Genomic DNA, 23,143 nt, shown 5'->3' with positions numbered 1-23,143 from the left:
GCTCAGCACAGAGAGAGAGACTGTATCTGTTTGGAAGAAAGGGAAGAGAACAAGAGTCTCTGCCTAGTAATCCAGATTCTTCTGGATCTTACCCAAGACCACCAATGCAGTATTTTTGAGTCTGCAAGAGCCATAGTGTTACTGGACTTGGGGCGCCCCCTAATGGAGATACAGGTGAAGTGACCAAAAACTTAGATCACAACACGCAAGTCCCTTCAAATACTTGGAAAGCCTTCCCAAGAAGGACAGGTACAAACAAGCCCAGACTGCAAAGACTATAATAAATACTTAACTCTTCAGTTCTCAGACACCAATGAACATTCACGAGCATCAAGACCATCCAGGAAAACATGACCTCACCAAGTGAACTAAATAAGGCACGAAAAACCAATCACAGAGAAATAGAGATATGTGGTCTTTCATACAGAGAATTCAAAATTACTGTTTTGAGGAAACAATGAAGTTTTGAGTCTGTGATAATACAGATAACAAATTCAGAATTCTATTAGATAAATTCAACAAAGAGATTGAAATAATTAAAAAAAAAATCCAGCAGAAATTCTGGAGTTGAAAAATGCAATTGACACATTAAAAAATTGCATCAGAGTCTCTTAACAACATAATTGATCAAGCAGAAGAAAGAATTAGTAAGCTTGAAGACAGGATATTTAAAAATACATAGCCAGAGAAGACAAAAGAAAAAAGAAAAAACAACAACAACAAAAAAAAAAACACAAAAAACTGGGTCAGGCATGGTGGCTCACACCCATAATCCCAGCACTTTGGGAGGCCGAGGTAGGCAGATAACTTGAGGTCAGGAGTTTGAGACAAGCCTGGGCAACATGGTGAAACCCCGTCTCTACTAAAAGTACAAACACACACACACACACACACACAAAGCTGGTCATGGTGGTGTGTGGCTGTAATCCCAGCTACTTGGGAGGCTGAGGCAGGAGAATTGCTTGAACCCAGGAGGCAGAGGTTGCAGTGGGCCAAGATTGCGCCACTGCACTCCAGCCTGGGCATCAAAGTGAGACTCCGTCTCAAAACAAACAAACAAACAAACAATGGCGCACACCTACAGGATCTAAAAAATAGCCTCAAAAGGCCAAATCTAAGAATTACAGGCCTTAAAGATGAAGTAGAGAGACAGATAGGGGTAGAAACTTTATTCAAAGGGATAATAACAGAGAACTTCCCAAACATAGAGAAAGGTATCTATATTCAAGTACAAGAACCTTATAGACCACCTGTGGGAATTTCAGCAACTACAGATGCAAAATAACTGAAATCATAACAGTCTCTCAGACCACAGCACAATCAAATTAAACTCAAGGTTAAGAAATTCACTCTAAGCCAAGGTTTTATGGACAGAATTATGATCTTCTTGGGATGGAGCCCCTTGCAGGAGGGGGAGCCATGGTCTCTCTGGTTCAGTTGACTTAACCTTTCCTGCCTGCTGGCTCTGAAGAGTCTGGGCGGTCTGGATGAGGGTGGTTCCCCAAAGGACAGAGCACCTGCTCTGTCAAGGAGCAGGCAGACTGCTTCTTTAAGCAGGTTCCTGATACCGTTCCTCCTGACTGGGTGCGACCTCCCAACAGGGGTCTCCAGGTCACCAGATAGGCATCAGGTCAGTGCCCCTCTGGAACAGAGCTCTCAGAGGAAGGAGCAGGCTCCCGTCTTTGCTGTTTTGTAGCCTTCACTGGTGATACATCCAGGTGCAGGAGGGACCCAGGCTTGGGGTCTATAGTGGACCCCCAGCAAACCGCAACAGCACTACAGAAGGGGGGCCTGACTGTTAAAAGAAAAACAAATAAACAGAAAGCAACAACAGTAACATCATCAATAAAAAGACCCCACAAAAACTCCATTCACAGGTCAGCAACCTCAAAGATTGAAGGCAGATAAGCCCACAAAGATGAGAAAGAATCAACATAAAATTGCAGAAAACTCAAAATGCCAGGGTGCCTCTTCTCTTCCAAATAACTGCAATACTTCTTCAGCAAGGGCACAGAACTGGGCTGAAGCTGAGATGGCTGAATTGGCAGAAGTAGGCTTCAAAAGGTGGGTAATAATGAACTTCACTGAACTAAAGGAGCATACTCTAACACAATGCAAATAAGCTAAGAATCATAATAAAACATTACAGAAGCTGATGACTAGAATAGCCAGTTTAGTGAGAAACATAAATGACCTTACGGAGCTGAAAAACACAACATGATAACTTCACAATGCAATCACAAGTGTCCATAGCCAAACAGACTAAGTGGAACAAAGAATCTCAGAGTTGAAGACTATCTTTCTGAAATAAGACAGGCAGACAAGAATAGAGAAAAAAGAATAAAAAGGAATAAACAAAACCTCCAAGAAGTATGGGATTATGTAAAAAGACCAAATCTATGACTGATTGGGGTACCTGAAGGAGATGGGGAGAACAGAACCAAGTTGGAAAACATACTTCAGGATATAATCCAGGAGAACTTCCCAAGCCTAGCAAGATAGGCCAACATTCAAATATAGGAAATCCAGAGAACCTCAGTAAGATACTACATGAGAAGATCAACCCCAAGACACAAACTCATTGGATTCTCCAAGGTCAAAATGAACGAAAAAAATGTTAAGGGGAGCCAGAAAGAAAAGCCAGGATGCCTACAAAGGGAAGCCCATCAGACCAACATCAGACCTCTACAGAAACCTACAAGCCAGAAGAGTTTGGGGGCCAATATTCAACATTCTAAAAGAAAATAATTTCCAATCCAGAATTTCATATCTGGCCAAACTAAACTTCATAAGTAAAGGAGAAATAAGATCCTTTTCTGACAACTAAATGCTGAGGGAATTCATCACCACCAGGCCTACCTTGCCAGAGCTCTTGAAGGAAGTGCTAAATATGGAAAGGAAAAACCATTACTAGCCACTACAAAAACACACTGAAATACACAGACCAGTGACACTAAGAAGCAACCACATAAACAAGTTTACAAAATAACCAGCTAGCATCATGACGACAGGATCAAATTAACACATATCAACACTAAACTTAAATGTAAACAGGCTAAATGCCCCAGTTAAAAGACACAGAATGGCAAACTGGATAAAGAGAGCGCCAAGACCTATTGGTATGCTGTCTTCAAGAGACCTTTCTCATATGCAGTGACACACATAGGCTCAAAATAAAGTGATGGAGGAAAATTTACCAAGCAATGAAAAACTGAAAAAAGAAGAGCCTGCACTCCTAGTTTGTGAGAAAAGAGATTTTAAACCAACAAAGACAGAAGAAAAGGTTCAATTCAACAAGAAGAGCTAAGTATCCTAAATGTATATGTACCCAATACAGGAGCACCCAGATTCATAAAGAGAGTTCTTAGAGACCTACAGAGAAACTTATACTCCTACACAGTGATAGTGGGAGATTGTAACACCCCACTGACAATATTAGACAGATCATTGAGACAGAAAATTAACAAAGATATTCAGGACTTGAACTCAGCTCTGGATCAAGTGGACCTGATAGATAGCTACAGAACTCTCCACTCCAAAACAACAGAATATATATTCTTCTCATTGACACATGACACTTACTCTAAAATCGATCACATAATTGGAAGTAAAACATTCCTCAGCACATGCAAAATAACTGAAATCATAACAGTCTCTCAAATCACAGCACAATCAAATTAAACTCAAGATTAAGAAATTTGCTCTAAACCACACTACTACTTTGGAAATTGAACAGCCTGCCCCCAGGTGACCCTCGGGTGAATAATAAAATTAAGGCAGAAATCAAGAAATTATTTGAAACTAATGAGAACAAACAGACCAATAAAGAGTTCTGAAATTGAGACAGTAATAAATAGTGTCTACCAACCAAAAAAATCACAGGACCACATGGATTTACAGCTGAATTCTAACGGAGGTACAAAGATGAGCTGGTATTATTTCTTCTGAAACTATTCCAAACAATTGAAAATAAGGAATTTGTCCCTAACTCATTTTATGAGGCCAGTATCATGCTGATACCAAAACCTGGGAGAGATATTCAACAATGAGAAAAAACTTTGGGCTAATGCCCTTGATAAACATGGATGCAAAAATCCTCAATAAAATGCTGGCAAACTGAATCCAGCAGCACGTTAAAAAGTTTATCCACCATGATCAAGTTGACTTCATCCCTGGGATGCAAGGTTGGTTCAACATACACAAAACAATAAATGTGATTCAACATATAAACAGAACTAAAGACAAAAACCACATAATTATCTCAATAGACGCAGAAATGGCCTTCAATAATATTCAACATCCCTTCATTTAAAAACTCTCAATAATCTAGGTATTGAAGGAGCATACTTCAAAATAGTAAAAGCCATATAGGACAAACCCACAGCCAATATCATACTGAATGGGCAAAATCTGGAAGCATTCACCTTGAAAACCAGCACAAGACAAGGATGCCCTCTCACCACTCCTATTCAACATAGTATATTGGAAGTTCTGACCAGGGCAATCAGGCAAGAGAAAAAAATAAAGGGTATTCAAATCAGAAGAGAGGAAGTCAAATTGTCTTTGCAGATGACATGATCTTATATCTAAAAAACCCCATCATCTCAGCCCAAAAGCTTCCCAAGCTGTGATAAGCAACTTCAGTAAAGTCTCAACATACAAAATCACCATGCAAAAATCACTAGCATTCTTATACACCAACAACAGGCAAGCAGAGAGCCAAATAATCAAAGAACTCCCATTCACAATTGCTACAAAGAGAATAAAATACCTAGGAATGCAGCTAATAAGGGAAGTGAAGGACCTCTTCAGGGAGAACTACAAACCACTGTTCAAAGAAATCAGAGAGGACACAGACAAATAGAAACACATTCCATGCTCATGGACAGAAAAAGTCAACATCGTGAAAATGACCACACTGCCCAAAGTAATTTATAGATTTAATGCCATGCTTGTTAAACTACCTTTGACATTCTTGACAGAATTAGAAAAAAACTGTTTTAAAATTCATGTGGAATCAATAAAGAGCTCGTATAGCCAAACCAATCCTAAGCTAAAAGAACAAAGCTGGAGGCATCATACTACCCAACTTCAAACTATAGTACAAGGCTACAGTAACCAAAACAGCATGGTACTGGCACAAAAATAGACATATAGACCGAAGGAACAGAATACAGAACTCACAAATAAGACCAAACACCCATAACTATCTGATCATCAACAAATCTGACAGAAACAAGCAATGGGAAAAGGATTCCCTATTTAATAAATGGCACTGTGAGAACTGGCTAACCATACAAAGAAAACTGAAACTGGACCCCTTCCTTACACTTTATATAAAATAAAATAAAATAAAATAAAATAAAATAAAATAAAATAAGATGGATTAAAGACTTAAATCTAAATCCCAAAACTATAAAAACCCTAGAAGAAAATCTAGACAATACCATTTAGGACATAGGCACAGGCAAAGATTTCATGACAAAAATGCCAAAGGCAATGGCAACAAAAGCAAACATTGATAAATGGGATCTAATTAAACTAAAGAGCTTCTGCACAGCAAAAGAAACTATCATCAGAGTGAACAGACAACCTACAGAATGGGAGGAAATTTTCCCAATCTATCCATCTGACAAAGGGCTAATATCCAGAGTCTATAAAGAACTTCGCTTCTCAAAAGAAGATATTCATGCAGTCAGCAAACATATGAGAAAAAGCTCATCATCACTGATCATTAGAGAAACACAAATTGAAATCACAATGAGATATCATCTGATGCCAGTCAGAATGGCAATTATGAAGAAGTAAAGAAACAACAGATGTCGGTGAGACTGCAGAGAAAAAGGAATGCTTTTACACGGTTGGTGGGAACGTAAATTAGTTCAACTATTGTGAAAGACAGTGTGGCAATTCCTCAAAGATCTAGAAGCAGAAATACCATTTGACCCAGCAATCCCATTACTGGGTATATATCCAAAGGAATGTAAATTATTCTATTATAAAGATACATGCATGTGTATGTCCATTGCAGCACTATTGACAATAGCAAATACATGGAATCAACCCAAATGCCCATTAATGATAGAGTGGATAAAGCAAATGTGATACATATACACTATGGAATACTATGCAGCCATAAAAAGGAATGAGATCATGTCCTTTGCAGGTACATGGATAGAGCTGGAAGCCTTTATCCTCAGCAAACTAACACAGAAACAGAAAACCAAACACTGCTTGTTGTCACTTATAAGTGGGAGCTGAACAACGGGAACACATGGACACACTGGAAGCAACAACACACAGTGGGGCCTCTCATGGGTGAGATGATGGGAGGGAGACCATCAGGAAGAATAGTTAATGGGTACTGGGCTTAATACCTAGAAGATAGGTTGATCTGTGCAGCAAACCATGGCACATGTTTACCAATGTAACAAACCTGCACATCCTGCACATGTACCCTGGAACTTAAAATAAAATTTGAAGAAAACAAAAAACCACGAGGAATTTTTTAAACTATACAAACACATGGAAATGAAACAACATGCTTCTGAGTGACCTGTGGGCCAATGAAGAAATTAGTAAGAAAGTTAAAAAATGTATTGAAACAAATGATAATGGAAACACAACATACTAAAGCCAATGGGATACAGCAAAAGCAGCACTAAGCAGGAAATGTTTAACTGTAAGTGCCTACATCAAAAAAGAACAAAGACATCAAATAAATAAACTAACAATGCATCTTAAAGAATCAGAAAAACAAGAGCAAACTGCACCCAAAATTAGTGGTAGAAAATAAATAACAAAGATCAGAGCAAAAATAAATGAATTTGAAAAGAAGAAAACAATGCCAAGATCAATGAAACAAAATGTTTTTTAAAAGGTGAACAAAATGGACAAAGCTTTAGCCAGACTAATAACAAAAATAAAAAAAGGAGAAAACCCAACTAAATAAAGTCAGAGATGAAAAAGGAGACATTAGAACTGATATCACAGAAATTCAAAGAATCATTAGTGGCTACTATGAGCAACTATATGCCAATAAATTAGAAAAGCTAGAGGAAATGAATAAATTTCTAGACTCATACAATGTACCAAGATTGAACTATGATGCAATTCAAAACCTGAACAGACCAGTAATAAGTAACAAGATTGAAGTCATAATAAAAAGCTTCCAAGTAAGGAAAACCTGGGACCCAATGGCTTCACTGCCTAATTCTATCAAACATTTAAAGAACTAATATCAATCCTGCTCAAACTATTCTGAAAAACAGAGGAGGAGGAAATCCTTCCAAACTCATTCTATGAGGCCAGTATTACCATGATAACAAAATCAGACAAAGATACACACACACACACACACACACACACACACACACACACGCGAAAGAAAAACAAAATGAAAACTATGGGCCAAAAACCTCTAATGAACATTAATGCAAAAATCCTTAACAAAATACTAGCAAAGTGAAGTCACAAATACATTAAAAAGATGATTCACAACCAAGCTGGATCACAACCCCGAGATTCAAAGATGGTGCAAGCTATGCAAATCAATCAGTGAGACACATCATGTCAATAGAATAAAGGACAGAAATCACATGATCATTTCTATTGATGCTGAAAAAGCATTTGAAAAAAATTTAACATCCCTCAGGATAAAAATCCTCAAAAAACTGGGGTATAGAAGAAATATACCTCGACATAATAAAAGCCATATACAACACAGCTGCTGCTAGTATCATACTGAATGAGGAAAAACTGAAAGCCATTCCATTCCTCTAAGATCTGGTACACATCAAGGATGCTCACTGTCACCACTGTTATTCAACATGGTACTGGAAGTCCTAGCTAGAGCAATCCCACAAGGGAAAGAAAAAAGCATATCAACATTGGAAAGGAAGAAGTCAAATTATCCTTGTTTGCAGATGACATGATCTTACATTTGGAAAAACCTGAAGACTCCACGAAAAAAAACTATTAGAGCTGATTAAAAAAATTCAGTAAAGTTGCAGGCTTCAAAATCAATAATACAAAAATCAGTAGCATTTCTATATGCCAACAGTGAACAACCTGAAAGAGAAATTAAAGACACAATCCCATTTACAAGAGCCACAAATAAAATCAAATACGTAGAAATTAACTTAATGAAAGAAGTGAAAGAGCTACAATGAAAACTGTAAAACGCTGATGAAAGAAATTGAAGAGCACGCAAAAGAATAGAAAAAAAAAATACATGTTTATAAACCAGAAGACTCAATATTGTTAAAATGTCCATACTACCCAGAGCAATCTACATATTCAATGCTATCTGTATCAAAATACCAATGACAGTCTTCACAGAAATAGATAAAAGTATCCTAAAATTTATAGTGAGCCACAAAAGACCTAGAATACCCAATGCCATCCTGAGCAAAAAGAACAAAATTGGAAGAATCCCATTATCTGACTTCAAATTATACTACAGACATATAGAACCCAAACACCATGGTACTGGCATAAAAATATACACATAGACCAATGGAACAGAACAGAGAACCCAGAAACAAATCCACATACCTACAGTGAACTCATTTTTGACAAAGGTGCCTAGAACATACACTGGGGAAAAGACAATCTCTTCAATAAATGGTGCTGGGAAAACGGAATATTAACATGCAGAAGAATAAAACTAGACAGCTATTTCTTGTCATATACAAAAGTCAAATCAAAGTGGATTAACAACTTAAATCTAAGACTTCAAACTATGACACTACCACAAGAAAACATTGGGGAAACTCTCCAGGACATTGGTCTGGGCAAATATGTCTTAATACCTCACAAGCGTGGGCAACCTAAGCAAAATGGACAAATGGGATCACAACAAGTGAAAAAGCTTTTTCATAGCAAAGAAAAAAAATCAACAAAGTGAAGAGACAGCTCACATAACAGGATAAAATATTTGCAAACTATCCATCTGACAAGGGATTAATCACCAGAATATACATGGAGCTCAAACAAGTCTATAGGAAAAAAAATCTAGTAATCCTATTAAAAAATGACCAAAATATTTGAATAGTCATTTCTAAAAAGAAGACATACACATGGCTAACAGGCATATGAAAAGATGCTCAACATCAGTGGTCATCAGAGAAATGCAAATCAAAACTACAATGAGATATCATCTGACCCCAGTTAAAGTGGTTTTTATCCAAAAGACAGGCAATAACAAATGCTGGAGAGAATGTGGAGGAAAGGGAAACCTGTATACTCTGTTGATGGGAATGTAAATTAGTACAACCACCATAAAAATAGCTGGAGGTTCCTCAAAAAACTAAAAAGAGAGCTACCATATGATCCGGCAATCCCACTGCTGGGTATATACCCAAAAGAAAGGAAATCAGAATATTGAAGAGATATCTGAACTCCTATGTTTGCTGCAGCACTGTTCACAACAGCCAAGATTTGGAAGCAACATAAGTGTCCATTGAGAGATAAATGGATAAAAGAAATGTGATACATATATACAACAGAGTTCCATTCAGGCATAAAAAAGAACAAGATCCTGTCACTTGCAATGCATTAGATGGAACTGGTGGTCATTATGTTCAGTGGAATAAACTAGGCACAGAAATACAAACATCACATGTTCTCACTTATTTATGGTATTTAAAAATCAAAATAATTGAACTCATGGAGATAGAGAGTAGAAGGATTGTTACCAGAGGCTAGGAAGGGTAGTGGGGGGGTCAGGGTGGGGAAAGTAGGGATGGTTAATGGGTACAAAAAAAAAATAGAATGAATAAGACCTAGTATTTGATGGCACAACAGGGTGACTATGGTCAGTAGTAATTTAACTGCACACTTAAAAATAACTAAAAGAGTATAATTGGATTGCTTGTAACACAAAGGATAAAAGCTTGAGGGGATGGGTACCCTATTCTCCATGATGTAATTACTATGCATTGCATGCCTTATCAAAATATCTCTTGTATCCCATAAATATATATACCAACTATATACCCACAAAAATTAAAAATTAAAAAAAAATGGTAATAACTGACAAGCTGCTGGGATGGCTCCCTCAGCCCTGGATTGCCTGCCTATCTCCCAACTGTTTTAAGAGAGAAACTTCTGTCTTGTTTGATCCACTGTCTTTAGATGTCTCTTTGTCATAGCAGTGGAGCCTGTACATACATTTCTAAACTCATACAATGTCCTTCCTACTTTTCTAATGTTAAAGTATTTCTTGGGCTGGATGTGGTGGCTCACACTTGTAATCCCAGCACTTTGGGAGGCTGAGGTGGGTGGATCACCTGAGGTCAGGAGTTTGAGACCAGCCTGGCCAACATGGCGAAAACCCGTCTCTAGTAAAAAAATACAAAAATTAGCCAGGCATGGTGGTGCGCACCTGTAATCCCAGCTACTTGGGAGGCTGAGGCAGGAGAATCACATGAACCCAGGAGGCAGAGGTTTCAGTAAGCCGAGATCATACTGCTGCACTCCAGCATGGGTGACAGAGGAGACACTCTGTCTCAAAAATAAAATAAAGTATTTATTTAATAAAATAATTGTGATAATAGGTTGAAATTTTTAAGTCCTGAATTGGAAAACAAAAAGAAAGTTAATGGTCTTATATCAGTATCCTCAATCATTTAAAAATATTTTTATTTATGAAATTAAAAATTTGAGACGTCCTGATTTTGATGGCATATGGGCCAAATAGGTGACATGAACATTTTAACGCTCAAGAATCTTGCTTGCCCAGTGGGGATATTCTGGTAACAGCAAAACTCTTGCACAAGTTATCACCTCTGTTTGGGTACCTCTAATAAGTGCGGCTACTTTCAGGTTTTTGTTTTGGTCAGAAAATGAACGGAAGATGATCAGTGAAGGAGAGCCTATGCTAGACTCATGAGAGACCCTAAGAAACGTTTTCAGCTGTGTATAAATAAATTGATAACCAGGAGAAGATCTATGGAGCCACTGCAACTAGGGATGTCAAATATGATCAATTAACAGTGGCTCCTTGGAAGTTTTTGAAAATACAGTGACCCATTAGAAAGGTTTGCTTTGGGTGTGGAAGGTATCATGTATACTTAAATTAAGAGAGGGCTTAAAATGAATCAGAAAACCTATTTTCCTTACCTGTGTGCCACACTTCCTTTCTTGATATCCGAAATGACGAGGGGGTCTCCTGGTTTTCTACTAGATGGTGCTGTAATAATGGAGATAGAATAATCACATCTTCATATCCATTATTCACCCCTTTACTGTACATTTCCCCTGTTTTATAATAACTTAATGCAAGTAATGTTTGTATACAAAACAAAGATAGTCAGCAAATGAATTAGCAAGTATGCACATTATATCTATACAAATGTTTAGGTTGAAATATTTATAAACAAAAACTAAAGCAATGCCACTTTAAATTTGTAATTAGAGAAAGCAATTGGATAAGTACCCATTAGATTTAAATCTATTTTAATAAGCAATTCCCAAGAGAGGACCTGAAGGGTGGGTACCTCAGTTGGAGAGTATTAAAATCAATTGGGGGCTCCCCTTAGTTACCCCTTCTTCTATTCTTTTCCAGTGAGGAGACACCACTGTTGATGGGAATATGCCATATTACTCCAGTGTAGAGTGGGAAAGTGGATAAGAATCACTGATTTAAAGTTCCTTTTTTTTTTGGCTAGGCACAGTGGCTCATGCCTGTAATCCTAGCACTTTGAGAGGTTGAGGCGGGAGGATCACCTGGGGTCAGAAGTTCGACATCAGCCTGACCAACATGGTGAAACCCCATCTCTACTAAAAACAGAAAAATTAGAAAGGCATGGTGGTGCATGCCTATAGTCCCAGCTACATGGGAGGCTGAGGCAGGAGAATTGCTTTTACCCAGGAGGCAGAGGTTGCAGTGAGCCGAGATCACACTACTCACTCTAGCCTGGGCAACAGAGCAAGACTCTGTCTCAATAAATAAATAAATAAATAAATAAATAAATAAATAAATAAAGTTCTTTTTTTTTCTCCACAAGGAAATCTTTTGCTAGATGGACTCTAAATCTTTAAATTCTGCTCACAAATTCATACTTAGAAAGCTCCTGGAATGTGACTCTCTCTTTTTTTTTTTTAGTAAATATTTTGTTACTAGTTAACTAAATTTTTATATATGCTGATATTCTAAACATGTACATGTAACTTTTATTACATTTATAGATAAAACTATTATACTGCACAGTGATCAGTTTTGGGCTTTACTAATTTTCTTAGGAATATTTCCATTTATGGGAATAAAAAAAATTAGAAATGAGCCTACTTAGAATTAACCCTAGAAACTAATTATAGTCCATATAAATACAAAAAATCATCTTGACTTAGAGGTTTACATTTAATGCAGGAATCTGATCCTTAAAATTAGCCATACCAACATTTGTGAAAAACAATTTGCCTCTGAAAGGAGACATTTTGCCAACCTGAAGGCTGGAGAGGTTTCCTTCTAGAGATCATTAACAGGCCCCTAAAGTGAGATTTTATTATAAACAGTTTGATCACCCCATAATAATCATAGAGCCATATCATATCCCATAATCCCATCTGAATCCCAGGAAAATGTTTATGCACAAGAACAGATGGCTTAATACCTTAACACAACATTTCAAGAAAAAGAAAACACATATACCGATACCTTACCCACTGTCTAAATTAGTCCAGAGTAAATGCTAATGGGGCTTCATTCAATCATTATTCTTAGCTGTTAGCAAAGAATGCAAAACATTCTCTTCACTTTAATTAAGTCATAATTTAAAACTCCATTCAATGATTTGATAGAATGCCTCTAGAGGCATATAAGCATCTAGGATTTCTAGTTACATCATATTTCAAAACTGCAAATTGTTCTGGTCATAGGGCACAGAAATAAAAACTTTGTTAGTACCAGCAAGTATAGCTTTTCTAGCATCTGCCAATGAATTGACACAATATTTTGCCAAGTTGTAGTAACCATCACATAGCACTCAATGTTTCCTTTGGCTTTTTAAAAAATCCATGTTCCACTGAAATGGTCTGTAAAACCAAACAATAGTACAGGCAACAAAATACATCAGACCTATCTGTCATCCTTGAAAGAGAGGAATATAGCACTATGAGCTCTTGGTCAAACCTACACGGCTTTGCAGAGGAGTCTGAAACTTCTCATGGTCTACAGACATGTATGGTGGCCATTTTCACATTTACTAGATTCTTCTCTTTCTCCTTTAATGGAGTCAATAGGGTGGATGCCCATTGGGATAATGAGGTTGAACCCAGAAGTATGTCATCCAGATCTGTATGAGATCCTGCCCATCACCACCATGCATGTTAAATGTGGCTATGCATGGTCTGGGGGACCAGTCATGGTTTGTGTATCCTAGCCCCATGTTTTAATTTTTTACTACCTAAGAAGGAGTCACAAACCAAGCATGCTTTGCTTGGCTAGTAGTGCTTTAAAAATATTTAGTTGCCAACACTTACAAATTAGTAGATTTTATATAGATACATGGCTTCTTTTTAAAAAAAAAAGATGGGCAATATGGTATCATGATTAAGAGACAGGACTTGGTAGCCAGAATGGTCGAATCTAAAATCCTGGCTCTACCACTTATTAGCTATATGTGCTTGAGCACACAGTCCTTAGGTGCCTTAGTTTCCTCATCTGCAAAATGGTGTTGATGAATAACAGTGCTTACGGTAGTTTCTGTTGGGACGATTATGTGAGCTATTATATGTAAAGAGACTGGACGAGTGCACACATAATGAATTACATAAATGTTTATTGTTGCTATTATTGTTTAACAGCAGTGGACTAAGTTTTTCACTACCTCCTTTAGACCGAGCCTTAGATTTCCCATTTGCCTCTATCCTCATTGGGCTGATCTCACTCCCTGAGTTGCCTCACCCATGAAGGCTTCTGAGTTTGTGATCCTTTGAATGAGAATATACTAGCATTCACTCAGTTCCTGGAATTTGATTGGAGTTCTCCACAGAACCATTCATTTATTTAGTACATATTTATTGAACACCAACTACGAGACAGGCACCTCTGCTCTGGGCACTGGTTATGAAACCCCAGAGAAGTTGAATAAAAAGGAGAGGCAGAGCTGGTTAAATCTCCTGAGCTTATTGGGCATGAAATAGTTTTCTCTCTTCTGTGAAGTGATTCCAAGTGGGAAATCCATAAAAATGCATCATATGGGGATGGGGAAGGACATTGAATACTTCCAAGAGTGTGATTAAGAAGAAAAGGGCAACAAAAGCTTATTAAGTTCTGAAACAGAAAAAACAATCACATCTCTTTGAAATTTCAAACTCCTTGAAATTTCAACTTAACTGGTCAAACACACAACTAAAAATCTGACAAAAAAGAGCAATGATGCTAAATCCTTTGTTATACAATATATATTAGTACTGCCTCTTTCTCATTCCTATTTTATGAAATGATTTTAATTCAAATTCGTCACTTGTATCTCCAATGCAGGTGTTTCTGTTGTTACTAGATTTGCGTTGAGTCATTTACAAGCTTGTTCAGAAATCTTCATTGTCATCTGTGTCTACAGCTCTTCTGCAATCCAGCAAGACAATGTCATTGGAAATTTTATCCCAGATCACAAGAATTCATTTTAGTAAATTGCAATATTGAGATTTTTCATTCTGCCTAAGATATACATTCTTGATACTCACAAGGAAACAACTTACTATATTACTTTTTAAAATTTATTTTCTTTGTACCAAAAATATACACACATACAATTTAAAGAGTCAAGAATTCTGAAAGAGCCATTCTCAATTTCTTGCTTCTCCAGGTGCAACCGCTTTCAATTCTTTTGGCTGTTTCCGTATTGCTATGTAACATATGACTATTACTACCAAATTATTTTTTGGTGTTAGTCATTTCTATTTACTTTCTATTATGAAAGATGAAGAGTTAGTTTCTCCAACCTCTAGACCACTAACATACTCATATACCCTTCTTGTCCTTCCATTTTCCCAATACCATTTTGTCATAATTTTTGGTATTTATTAATCAACATTTGATATTTATTTTAGCATGACTATGTCAACAGCATCCAGAGATAAGTCATATAGCATTCCATGATTTATTTCCTTTTCTGCAGAATATGTATTTCCTTTAATTATTTGTTGTCTTGATGTTTTTATTTGCTTTGTTTTCTCGTGTTTATTATTAATTCAACTCCTTATATTTCCCAGGATATATAAATCTTCTCTCAATGTGTTAAATCTTATTAGGAATTCTATCAGAGTTTGCTAACCTGTCTAGACTGGTTGCTTTCTAGGTTTGCCACACAGATCTTGGGGACTTCCTTCCCACAAACCCTGGGAACCCAGAGATTCTCTTCTCTCTTACATCCTTAGAGCCCTTGTATCCTAAACCCAACTCTCCCTGTTTCTGGCTTTACTTTCTCTCATTCTTGGTGTACATTCTCCAGTAGCTTCCCGAGGAAGACTGCAAGGGGGAAGAGTTTATTGAGACCTTGTATAGCTTAAAATGTCATTTTCTACCTTCATATTTGATTGACTACTTCGCTGAGTAAAGAATTCTAGGCTGGCAATCCTTCCTTTAGAAATTTGAAGGCACTTTTCCATTGCTTTCTAGCTTCCAGAGTAGTGGTTAAAAAGCCTGAGGCTATTCTGATATATTTGATTATTGTTTGCATTATTCTAACACATTGTATGATACCCCACCATGCCCTGCTGCCCCAGCACTGCAACCCTCTAAGATTACTGCTTTGTCCAGTATTCTCAGATCTTTTGATGGCAAGCTTTTCTGTGGCTATTTCCATCCATAGGTATGGACCTATCATTCTGAAAATAAATCCATAATTTCTAAGACATTTATACAATTATTTCTTTGATGTGTTTCTTTCCTCTGTCTTTCTGTAACACCTATTACTTGGATGTTGTGTCATTCGGACTCAACCTGTATAATTTTCTCGTCTATTACAGATTCTTCATTTATTTGTTGCTTGTTCTAATTTCTGGACATTTTCCTTAACTTCATTTTCCAATATTTGTATTTTTTCAAGGTCTCTTTTTTCCCCTCTGAATGTCATTTTGTAAAAGCATCCACTTCCTGCTCACCTCATGAATGCAATATATTTGTTGCTAATGATGTCAATGATAGGTTTCTCTTTGTTTGGTTTGCTTTCTTCTTCCCGCATTAGCTATTACTCTGATTTCCCTCTTTGTTTCTGGTGACAGCCTCACATATTAGATGCTTCCTTAAGTGTCCATTTTTCTCTTAGCTGTCTGTTTATATTAAAGAGTGTGGCCCTAAACAGCTGTTCAAAAGCTTGGTATACCCAAGTGGGGCTTGTGGACTATGGTCTTAACTGTAAGTTCAGGCTGGGCTTTTTCTTTGGGTCAGATGGTCCTGATTTTTCTTCCCACTTGAAGGCTATTAAGCCTGGCTACCTGGTTTCTTTAAGCTTCCTGAGGGAAGAAGGCTCTCAGTCTCAACATGCAGTATGTAAACCTTCACCTAATTTCCATTTTTAAAGCAGTACTGCTGCATTCAGCTGTGTGCTCTCAGGCCAAAGAACTCTCTATTGCATGCTTTCCAGAGAATAAAACTCTAGGCTTCTGCCAGGGTAGGGGAAGGGTACTTGGGAGCTGGGGAAGGCATCTAAAGACTAAGGTCATTCTTAGCAGTCTTTCAACCAATCCTCTGCCTTAGGATTTTCCATCAAATGTACTTCCTGAAGTTTCTGGTGCCTAAGCCTCTTTGGAGTATAGGATAGAAATCAGGCTCATTATCAGCTTCCCCTCTGCTTCTTTAGTTAAATTCACCTTTCTTTATCTTCTTTGACAAATTTGGTTGCTGTTGTCTAGTTTCCTTTTCTTTTTGTCCTTATGGGGTTTTGCCTTTTGAAAAATCTTATATTGTCATTTAAAGTGGAGTGTAGGTTGGGAGAAGAAGTAAAGGCTTGTGTTCAAGCTACCGTCTTTTTGAAACAGAGCAGGGACCCCTTTTAGGGTCCTGCTGGTCACCCCCCTCCCAAACACAGAAATAAAAAAATTGTCCTTTCAAGGGAAATCCCACGCACCTAGGTAGGCTTGAAAAGTAAATGAACAACCCTATAAGCAAGAAGATACAATACTGAGAACTTAAACAATAGCTTCCCAAACAAGTCAGAATCACACAGCATTTTGGTTCCCCATAGAAACTAAAAGATAATATCTTAACATATGTTCTTAAGTTGGTTTTCAGAAACCTGGACCCACACCAGATGGAAAATGTTGACCACCATTACATAGACCTCAGAGATCTCATGGAGATAAGGGAGAAGTGAGAATTGAACTCTACTGTTTTTTGTTCTAAATTTCTTCCTGAGGGGCCTGGAGAGAGTCACACACCTTAACGTTCCTCTTTTGCTGACCCTAAGGTTTTACACAAAGCCCTGCTTCTTTAACCAACTGCAAAAAAAAAAAAAAAAAAAAAAAATCTCTCTGAATTCACCTATGACCTGTAACCCCCACTTTAAGATACCTGCCTTTTGGGGCCAAACCAATGTAAAGTCTCCATGTATTGATTTATAACTTTGCCTATAACCTCCGCCTTCTACCTTTAAAAACCATCTAGGCCATCAGGGAGTTCAAGTCTTAAGGATTAGCTGCCTAATTCTCCTTGATTGGTGCCTTGCAACAAATGCTTCACTTTCTCTTGCTGAAAATCCTAGTGTCAGTGTTTGGCATTTTCTATATGCTGGGCAAGTGGACCCAAGTTTGGTTTGGTGACATTTTGACCTCAGAAATTTAAAAACCACTCATCATCACACACACACACACATATACATACACACACACGTACAAACTCTTAATCATTCAGCTGTACTTTAATTGCAACCGTATACATCATATATGGTAAGTAAAACAAGTTATTTGATTTGAAATGGAGCAGTGAGTAGAGGTTTTTACTGCAAAGTTGGCAAAATAACAGGAACCAATCTCTTCTAAATACACTTTAAGACTTACGGGAAAAATGACAGATTTGCTGTGCTTGTCATCACAAAGGCTGCTTTATGATTTTATAAGAAAATAAAGCAAGGCTTCGTTCCTACAAACATTTCAGTCAGAACTAAAAAGGAAAGCCAATGAATTCACTGTACTCGCAAAATACTGCCTTTTGCTTTTCTGATATAGGATATAGGGAGTTTCATCAATCAGATGGTGATAGGGATGAGTGGTGTGGTGAAAATAAAGCCAGTGCTAAGTCAGAGACAATGGGTTTGGATCCCTGCTTCACTTTTTATTAGCCCCTGGTCTTTGGGCAGGTTACCCAGCTGAGTTGTTGTTTCCTCTTTGTAAAATGGAGATAGATGTCACAGAGCTACTTTGAGGATTAAGTAAGAAAACACATACAATTGCAGAGTGCCATGCCTGGTACAAAGTAGACACAAACCCCTGTAATAAAACCTCAAGGGAAAACACCCATGTAAAAAGGACTTTACTGATAATGGGACGTGACAGAGACAATCAGGACTTGCTGACTTGAAAGAGAGGTGGGCTGTGCAGGAAGGTATGAGCTCTGAGGTTTCTGACTGGCTAAGGTGTTGAGGCATCAGGATGTGACTTCCAGTCCCGAACTGCATCCTTCTGCTAGGCTGTTCCACTTTATTTACTACAATAAATCACTCTATATTATAGCAATAATATCAATAAAGGAAATGCCTAGTGCTAATATGCTGCAAATGTGTCATCGGAACTTAAGAAAATTAGTCTGAAACTGCTCACTCACTGTGTCTAAAATCAGACAGACTCATTTCTCAGTCAATTAGGTATGAATTGTGAGCCGTAAAGGCACTGCTGGTATGCTTCCAGAGATGAGGGGCTGTTTCTTAATACTCAGAGCTTGCACGAGGTGAAGACGACAGAAAGGGGACTTGGTATAGAGATAGCGAGAAGAATCAAGTCTTTGCAGCACTTTGGTTTCACTAACAGTACCTGTGTGTGTCTGAGAAGAGGCTTTCCAGATTTCCTCCTTATATTGGCACTAGATTTTGTGGGCTGGAGCTGTGTTTAAAATATTTTAACAGGCGTGGTGGCTCACACCTGTAATCCCAACACTTTAAGAGGCTGAGGCAGGAAAATTGCTTGAGTTTAGAAGTTCAAGACCAGCCTGGGCAACATAGTGAGACTTCATCTTTACAAAAATTTAAAAGTAAGCCAGGCATGGTGGCTAATGCCTGTAGTCCCAGATACTTGGGAGGTTAAAGTGGGAGGATCGCTTGAGCCTAGGAGGTTGAGGCTGCAGTGAGCCATAATAGTGCTGCTGCACTCCAGCCTGGGAGACAGAGTGAGATCCTGTCTCAAAAAATAAAACATAAATAAATAATAAAATATTTCAAAAGGCTCTGTGTGTAAAGTAAATAATGATGAAGATCATCATCACTAATATTTGCTAGGGTTCGCAATGCGTTTAAGGCATTTTACATGTAGTAATTCATTTAATCTTGTCAACAATGCTATAAAGAAGGTAATATGCCGGGCGCGGTGGCTCAAGCCTGTAATCCCAGCACTTTGGGAGGCCGATACGGGCGGATCACAAGGTCAGGAGATCGAGACCATCCTGGCTGACACGGTGAAACCCCGTCTCTACTAAAAAATACAAAAAAAACTAGCCGGGCGAGGTGGCGGGCGCCTGTAGTCCCAGCTACTCGGGAGGCTGAGGCAGGAGAATGGCGTGAACCCGGGAGGCGGAGCTTGCAGTGAGCTGAGATCCGGCCACTGCGCTCCAGCCTGGGCGGCAGAGCGAGACTCCGTCTCAAAAAAAAAAAAAAAAAAACAAAAGAAGGTAATATGTACACCATTTTCTAGATGAAGAAACTTGGCACAGAGAGGTTGAGGGAATGAGGGCATGAGACAGTCTAGGCTCTGAGTCTTTGCTCTTAACATTTTCCAAGTCAATCTTTCTTCCGTCCATGCATCAGCCTTTGCACAAACATTTATATTCATTCATCATCTCCCTTGGAGGCTCATTTCTTGGAGAACATAGTGCTTAGTAAAACATTTGCAGGTAAAGCCCCTTATTTATTCACTCAGCAAACAGAAGTATTATATAAGCACCTTGTATGTCAGGAACTGTGCTAGGCCTCAGGATTTTACTAACTCATAACAATGAAAATGGATTCTGAGATTTATTTTTCTTTTTTTAAAGAGCAAAGTCTGCTTTCTCATCTGGCAAAATACGAGTATTTTCCATGAGGAGACACAAAAGTCAGCATGGTGGTGATGATTACTTGTGTAAATGGAGCTGAAGCTCTAGAATAACTGACAGGCATGTTTGACAAGCTCATGTATCATTTCTCTGTTCTGGAACAGCATAACACTTTCAGCTTCCATGAATGCATTTGCTTGTGGCTAGCTAAAATTCAAGCCATCTTTATGGAGGTTTTTACATTGTTGCCATTATTGCTACTAAAACCCATTTTAGAAGTAAAACACTCATGCAAAACAAAACACCATCATGAAGCATAATATTAAATGATTCTTCATGTGAATAAAACAAATATTTTGTAGTTTGTGTATAAGACTACATCTCAAAGAAATTAGCACACAATTGTCTACTTTTAATAAGAAATACACCATAGGCTATTTTTAGATGGATACTTTCTGACTAAATTATATTTTTTATTTATATCAATTTGTAATTAAGAATATATCTATTGTATAAAACAAATTTAAAGACAATATTCCTACTTAAAATTTGAGAGTAAAATAACTGTGTGGCAGTGGCGAAAGAAGCTTCTGAGGAATAGATGACTTCACAATACCAACCAGCAGGAAGCATCTAGAAGGACAGGGTTTATATTCTTAAAACTTAGCATAGGGCTTAGAGCACGGTGGACACTCAGAATGCATTTGTTGAGGGAACGCAGAAGAATGAAAGAATGGAAGCAGTGGCAGGGTTTCTGTGTACAGAGGCAGGTTATACACTGCACAACTCCAAGATGCACCATTCCCACAGCTAGTTCTGTCAGAATAAATGAATGGATTGGAATAAACGAAATAAAAGACTAACCTTAAAGTTTCATGAGGGTTTGCATGCAGAAGCCATCTTGAGCCCTAAATATGTTTGGAACAGTAAATTCTGATATGCTTTCTTAATTTCAGTAGCCCTATTTGTTGACACTATAGTGACATACCATTTTTGCTGCATAGTGAACAAACTGAGAGGCTAAGTGACCCAATTAAGGGAAAAAACAACTTTAGGAGCACTTAGGATAGTGCTGGAGTCTCTAAAATTCCATTCCATCTTTCTACTTTTCTCCCACTAGGTCACATTAGGGTTTGGGGGGATCTAGGCTTTCTCCCATACATGTGGCTTCTTGCTCTTAATATTTATTCTGAATTGCAGTACCATTCTTTTTACTCTTGCAGTAGATATGTGTGGATTATTGGTTATAAATAAAATTTCATTTTTCAGTATTAAATTTATATCGTCCATGTTGAATCAGACAGCACCATTTCATACTGCCCAATTGAGAACTTTTATTTATTTTTGGCCTGAACCACTGACAGAAATGCTATCTGACAGAGTGTAGTGAGGCACTTTTATGTGGCTCATCAGTCTTTCTTGAAGAAACCAGCTCTTGGTCACCGTCATTACCTCTATGTCTCCTTTGGTCTTTAAGCATTTAACATTTGCTTCATTTTCTTGGTACATTTATGGATGCATTTAGTCTATGGATATTAAAAGCCCCCCAAAACCCTCAATTTCCATTCTATAAAAGTCCATTGGAGCTAACATTTTCAAAGTTGTTTTTACCAAGGCAGTTATAAAACTAAAGCCCGAGGAAAGGAGGGAATTGAGTACATTTATATGCTCCACTTTTCTTTCTGATTCAGTTTTCCAGACACTGTGCACCATGGACGAATTCAAAGATTTATTTAAAGTAAGCGACATTGTTTTAGTCTTGTGAAAAGGATTATAGATGCATAGTGGACAGATGGGAAGATAGCCTTAAAAGTAAACAAATGTAATTTTTGTTAAATAGATTATTATAAAAACTTAATTCACAATATACTATGTGAATTAATATATAATATGCTAATAATATGTATTATATAATACACTAATAATCCACAATATAAAATATAATCTATATGCATCTATCTCTCATCTAACTATTTATATAGTTGTGTGAGATACACGTTTTGCACTGACTCATCACTTGCCAGGCACTGTACTAGGCATATAAATACGCAATTGTATTCAATCATTAAAACAATCCTATATTTTCTAGCTATCCTTATTTTCACTTTGCAGATGAAGAAACACAAGATTGGAGAGAGTTTGAGTAACCTGACCCATTCATACAGCCAGTAAGTGCTGGAGGTGTAACCGACTCCACATTTTTGTACCATGACATAAAAACTTGGCAAAGACATATAAAACATTTGTCACACCTGCAAACCATTTGACAACACAGTTTTCTAATGTCTTTAAAAATTATTTAGAAGAAATAACTTCTACTTACAACTTATGGTTATTCCAAGTTCCACATTGTGCTTCTTAGGGAGCTTTACATGAAATGTTCCACTACTTGGGATCACAGACTCTAATATCAAAACGAAAAAAAAATGTGTTAATAGAACACTGAGGACTGGAGCACCCATCAATAAAAATGCATTAGGAATACTTGCATCATAATCAACTGTAGCTAAAACTATACGAACTGAAGTAAGATGAATGCCTTTAAAATCCTGGTAAATTAAGCTCCTGGTGATTAATACACTTCTTATTCATAGGCAACTGTGCATAATTCACAGCAACAGTTGAGTTCAGTATTTCTCAAGTGTGATGCACGCACCATCTACATCAAATTTACCTGGAATGGGAGTTACACATAATGATTCCTGAATACTTCCAATCTACGAATCAGAATCTCTAAAGATGAGGCCCAGAGATCTCTAGGTGATTCTCAGGTGTAGTAAAGGGTTAAGAACCTTAGGTCCTATTATATTCTTTCCACCCCCAACCATATTTTCCAAGAGTGTGCTATTCAGTAATTCCTCCCCCAACCCCGTTCCACCCCTATTTATTGTTTGAAGATATCTAGGAAAATAGATTTCAGGAGAGATGTCAGTTTGGTGTGATGGTTGTTGATTGGGT

At 37.6% G+C, this 23,143-nt stretch overlaps 1 protein-coding gene across 28 annotated transcripts in view; it reads right to left on the bottom strand.

Annotated features, from left to right (window-relative positions):
* The window catches only part of LOC105473429 (glutamate receptor interacting protein 1), a 711,108-nt gene that overhangs the window by 60,823 nt on the left and 627,142 nt on the right, over positions 1-23,143 (bottom strand). For all 28 annotated transcript variants that reach the window (XM_071071489.1, XM_071071493.1, XM_011727248.3 and 25 more), the window contains 2 exons: positions 22,509-22,589; positions 11,125-11,194 (listed from right to left, as the gene is read on the bottom strand). In XM_071071489.1, the coding sequence (XP_070927590.1) occupies positions 11,125-11,194; positions 22,509-22,589 (151 nt within the window). The remainder of the gene's footprint in view (positions 1-11,124; positions 11,195-22,508; positions 22,590-23,143) is intronic.

Source organism: Macaca nemestrina, chromosome 10 (genome assembly GCF_043159975.1).
Source record: "Macaca nemestrina isolate mMacNem1 chromosome 10, mMacNem.hap1, whole genome shotgun sequence".
NCBI lineage: Eukaryota > Metazoa > Chordata > Mammalia > Primates > Cercopithecidae > Macaca > Macaca nemestrina.
This window is presented reverse-complemented; position numbering and strand designations above follow the sequence as displayed.